The 5,710-nt window shown below is 25.6% G+C and overlaps 1 protein-coding gene across 1 annotated transcript in view; it reads left to right on the top strand.

The window, feature by feature from the left end:
• LOC111638401 (methylthioribose-1-phosphate isomerase-like) overlaps positions 1-5,118 on the top strand; it is a 17,121-nt gene extending 12,003 nt beyond the window's left edge. The window contains exon 5 of the mRNA XM_023384107.1: positions 3,575-5,118. Coding sequence (XP_023239875.1) covers positions 3,575-3,767 — 193 coding nt within the window. The 3' untranslated portion in view covers positions 3,768-5,118. The remainder of the gene's footprint in view (positions 1-3,574) is intronic.
• Positions 5,119-5,710: the final 592 nt, after the last annotated feature.

The raw sequence follows: 5,710 nt of genomic DNA, 5'->3' as shown, positions 1-5,710 counted from the left end.
CCACAAATATTGAAGTCGTAATATCACTAGAAAAACGTTTAAAGCACATAAAATCATATTAAAATATATACGAGTGTATGTTCTGTATTTACAGTACACGCATTCGTAAATTTAGAATACTTTTTTCTGTACTATATTAAAAACTAAAATTTATTTGTTTGTAAGCTTAAAATAGAGTTTTATTAACCATATATTATTAAAAATGCATTAATAAATAAAATACAGAACAGGGAATAATAATTTATGGTTTAGCCTAGTGACAAGTAGATTCGGAGACAAGTAAATTCGACTTACGTCGTTTTCTTGGAACCAATTAACGACGTAAGGCGAGGTATACCTGTATCTGTATTTTAATGTTTGATGAACAGTCATTTATATTTCTAGTTGTGTAATGTTTCGTAATCAATTAATCATATCAATTATATCTGTCAACTGATGTAGATGCAAATTACATATTTCTTAAAATATATCCCAATAGAATTTTGTGTACTTTAGAACTTCTGGTTAGAATATTCATTAGTTATTAAAAAATTTGTGAAAAATAGTTAAAAATATCAACTAAAGTTTATAGAATAGATTTGTATAACAAATCCAGTTCCATTTCATTCAACAGGAAAGATGTAACATAAATTTAAATTATTGAAATGAAATTTTATGCATACATAATCCTCAAGCTACCATTTCAGTTGAATAAAAAACGTTTTCTTATTAGAATGTTATATTTATAAATTTCTGTTTGATATAAAATAACTATTGAATGAATAATTTTACAGTAGAGCCTCGATTATCTGACTCCCGATCAATCGACCCCTCGGTTAACCGACCGTCCTAGTCGGCAAATTTCAAATGTCCGCTATTGATGTGGCGCTACAATATTTGGCTATGTCTTGGCTACTTTAATATTATTTTTACATGTTTTAGCTGGCAACACTCATTCGACCATGAAAGGGAGCCAGTATTTAAACGAGGCTTAATTTTCTAATTTTTAACGATTCAATAGCGACGATTATTATTTTAAAAAATTTTTGTTAGGCTTAACATCGATGAAAGTTTTAACGCGAAGTAGGTTAATAGTGATATACTAATATACTAATTACATGGGATATAATAATATACTACACTAATAATGGATTTTTTCATACTTTTCAGTTATCCGACTTTTCAATTATCCGACCAATCCCAGTCCCCAATTAGGTCGGATAATCGAGGCTCTACTGTATTTACTTTTGAATACTTTTGATAATTAACAATAAATTGAGATTTGATGTAGATTGATGATAATTTTATTAAATCTGAATAATTGAGTAATTAGATTAATTATATTGATAATTGTCATTAACTTATATGTAATAATGAAAACAGTAATGCAAATAACAATAAAAAAAGTACTGAATGACAAGAAGGCAGCATCAAAAAATGATTGATGGACTAGAAATTAAACATAGGATCTTATTAAAAATGAAAATAATTAAATAAGAAACCAAATAAACTAGATTAATAACAGTTCAAATAATTCAAAGCAAAGATTTTGTAATTTCTGTTATTTTTTTATTTCTTGTTAATTTTTACATACACATTAAATATTTATCTTCATTTTTTCCTATGCTTACATTCTATGGTTTTGTGCTATAAATAATTTGTTATAGGACCTAAAGATGACTGAAAAAAGTTTGCTTGTTATAAAAAACAAATTACTTCTGAATTACAAAAGTTTTGTTATGAATTATTTATTAGTCTCACTGAAAGAAATTATGTAAATGTTTCGACAGTGAAAGCAAATTAATTTATTTTCAGTCTTTAGATTTAGATCACATAGCTTCAGTATAATTTCTAAAAGTGTTTAAAAATTGATGATAAATTAATCCATAAACATTAAATACTTAAATTAAGTTTTATAAATTAAATATTTAGAAAAAATATTAAATTAATAGAATTTTTTTTGTAAATAGTTTTTAAATTATTATGATTAAAATTTAATATTAAATGACACGCTAAACAGCATTAAAAAATTATCGATGTGCTGGAGCTCAAACATAGGATCTCATCCAAAATTAAAAGAATTAATATAATCTCAAATAAAAATACAAATAATCTAGATAAATAACAGTTTAAATAATTCAAAATAAAACTTTTGTAATTCTTGTTATTTTTGTTTGTTGTTAATATTAAACATATATGAAAAAGTTTTCTCTGCTGTACCCTATGCTTATATTCTCCAATTTTGTGGCTTTTAAATTGCAAAATTTTATTAGTTATGTTATTAGACAACAAAATTTTATGAATTTGTTATTAATGGATAATTTTAACAACTAAAAGACAGTATACATTTTTATTGGTTTATGCTACCATATGACCAAGTAATATTATTTAAGTAATTATAGAAAAAAATCATTCTAGCATAGAATGTGGCTAGAATTTAAAATACAAATATTAATCATTATAGTATATAGAATTTTTATGAATTGTATAAACACAAACTTGAATGAAATTTTGAGAATAAACAATTTTTTTGTTTGATTACAAGATTAAGAAATAAAATCACAATAAAAATAATTAATTTTATAAATGTAGATTTTTTGCATAATTTTAAATTATATATACAGGACCACAAAACTCCATATCAATATTTTAAGTAATTATTAAATCTCTATAGTGGAATGTAGTAATATTTTAAGTGTACAGTAAAAACAAGTTTAAAATTGTCTATAAATGTTTTTATAATTCTGCTTAGTTTTTGAAATTTGACCTGCCAAAAAATCATATCAGAAACTAGTTTTAAACCTCTTGTCAAAAGGATATTGCTGTTTGTTTCTTTACATATGTGTTACCAACATTTACAAACTGAAGTTTATTTTAATTGTTGAAAATTGTATTTTTGAATAAATGGAAATTGAATTATTAAAAATATCCTTGTTCTTATCAATTATTCTGTTCAGTTTTGTAAAAAAGATGAAATGTTATTCAAAGTAAATTTACATTGAAAAACTTTCACTTTCCAATTATTTCTCTGTTGTAAAGTGGCTGGATTTATTGTATTTTTACTAAAAAATTTTAAAACATAAGACTTTGTTTAGATTTATTATGGTAAGGCCTACTTGGGCAACATTTAATTACCCCAATCCATTTAACAGAAACATTAAAAAATACACAATTACGTTAAAAAGTTGACAACCTTAGTGTTAGTATTTGACAGAAAATTTAAAAAGTCCCTTTTTTTGTCAGGCCAGATCTTGAAAATGAAGTAGATTTTTAAAAACGTTTATAAAGGATTTGAAGCTTATTTTTGATTTTAAAATTTATTTCTAAATTATTGGAGTTTTGTTACATTCTGTATATTATAAAATTAATATAAATCAAATTAATTTCTTTTTGTTGATTGGTATCTACGATTGTTATTGAGAATTATAATATTAAATCATATTTGTATTTAGTAGATAATGCTTGTTTTTTAATCTTATAAAATAGCATAATGATTTATCCAAATAATATAATTTTTCGTAATTTTTAAAACATTCATATTTTTAATTTGTACGTTATTTTAAGATTAAGATTTGTCTTTTATTATTTTTTTCAGAATAATTAATGAAATAGAAAATATGTTAAATGAAGATGTAAAAGTAAATAAATTAATTGGAGATAATGGAGCAAATCATATATTGAAGTATTGCTGTAGTGATCCATTATTTATTTTGACTCATTGTAATACAGGAAGTTTAGCTACTGCAGGTTATGGTACAGCTTTAGGTAAATATAAAAATTGTGCATAGTGATGTTACATTGTATGTCACAAAAATACATAAATTTTAATACTAATAATTTTCATTTAAATTTGACTCTGTCTGTAATTTTTAAATTAACTAAATAAAATTATTTGTTCTGTTATGAAACATTACTATTCTACAATAATAAACAACAATCCCATCACTATCTATATGTGTAAAGTTGAATTTATATCTATCTGTTGTCTGTCTTTCTGTTCTAGTATCATGAAACATTCAGAATATTCCTAGGAATTATATAGGCTACTTTTCATTTCAAAAAGCATTCAATTTATAAGCTTTGATAGAATTATGATATTGTTTGCAAGAGTAATAGTTTATATCTGGTTCTTATCATATCTTCCATATGAATAGGAAGTTTTACACAGAGGCAGTGGGTATAAAGTGAACCATGAAATTTAAATAGTAAATAAGCTAATGTGATTATTAATGGGCAAAAGTGACACCAGTGAAAGCTGACCTGTTATTTTAGCAAAATGTATGCAGTACTGAATGTTATTTTTATCTGAGTCAGATTGTCAACAAGTCCCTAGAATTTCTTTCAATTTAAAATTATTAATTAATTAATGGTCTGATCTATTATAGTAGGACCTCACAAAATGCATATAATATATTTCAAGATCCTCTCATATAAGCAGGAAGTCACATAAAGTAGCAAATCCTATTATTATTTTCTGTAGTAACATGCCTGTCACACATTTTTTTAAAATAAAAATAAGGTAAATAAACACTACATTAATAATAATTAGTATAATGCTGTAAATCATAAAAACAACTTCAAAACATTTTTGGAAACAGACTTTTTTTTTCACAAAATCTAAACTTTCAATTTTTCCTCTAGAATCAGGCACTTTACAGCTTTTTGTCTGGCTTATCAGAGCTATCAGCATCACTGTCCATGTGTTTTGGAGTCATGCTTGCAAAGTAATTAGCATAAATGAAACTAAGAGACCCACTAATATCACATGAATATGATATGTTGTTATAGACTGCCAATCCGAATTCCGATGGCGATAGGTTGTGCTTCTCTGAGCTCCATTGAGTTTTTCTTCAATTGTGCCAGAAATTATGGATTTTGGACAATTTTGTGGATACCGTTTTGTTCAGCTCCAGGTAGTGGTTTGTTTGGTCTATTATTTATGGTTATATCTTAATTAGGGGGAGGTAATTAATTTTTAATTTTTTATATTTTGATCGGGCCTAGCAGGTGGGGGATTAATTTCTCGGAGATGACACCAGGGAGATTTATGTATTAGGATGTAGTCTATCAGCACTGTAAAGGGGGGTAGAAATTGATTAGTTATTGAGTTATTTCAGTTTTTAGTTTTTAGCATTACAGTAGAGCGTCGATTATCCGAATCAATTGGGGACAGGTTGTTCGGAAAATTGATTTTTCGGATAACCGATTATGTACGAAAAATACATTATTAATATAGGTATATTAGTATATCCCAATAATAGTATAATAATATATCCCATGTTTAAATTTTTCTCCATTGCGCGTCACTTTGCGTTGAATTTTCATTGATATTAAGCCTAACAAAAATTTTTATAATAATAATCATGGCTATTGTATTGTTAAAAATTATTTCTTAATTTTGTACAAACAAAATAAATATATTGAAAAATATAAAAACAAAAAAATTATACTCTAGAAGTTAAGTTAATCTAGTATCAAAAATGCTCGATTCAGCATGACACAGTCCAATTGGAACGCTTTTGGTTAACTGACATTTCGGTTGATCAACATTCAGATAATTGACATCTACTGTAGATGTAATGGAAATTTTCAAATTTTATAACCCTTGTAACAGTCTCTAACGGTTCTAACGGGCTTTTATGGTCACTGTAATAATTGCTTTCATGGTCGCTTGTTGGTTCTAATGGCTTTTTAACATTTTTGTATTTTTCATTGTTGCACAGCTGCTTTT

This window comes from Centruroides sculpturatus, unplaced genomic scaffold, assembly GCF_000671375.1.
Source record: "Centruroides sculpturatus isolate CEXI.00-Female unplaced genomic scaffold, Cexi_2.0 scaffold1235, whole genome shotgun sequence".
Lineage (NCBI taxonomy): Eukaryota > Metazoa > Arthropoda > Arachnida > Scorpiones > Buthidae > Centruroides > Centruroides sculpturatus.
The sequence above is the reverse complement of the archived record's forward strand: the minus strand, read 5'-3'. Positions and strand labels throughout refer to the sequence as shown.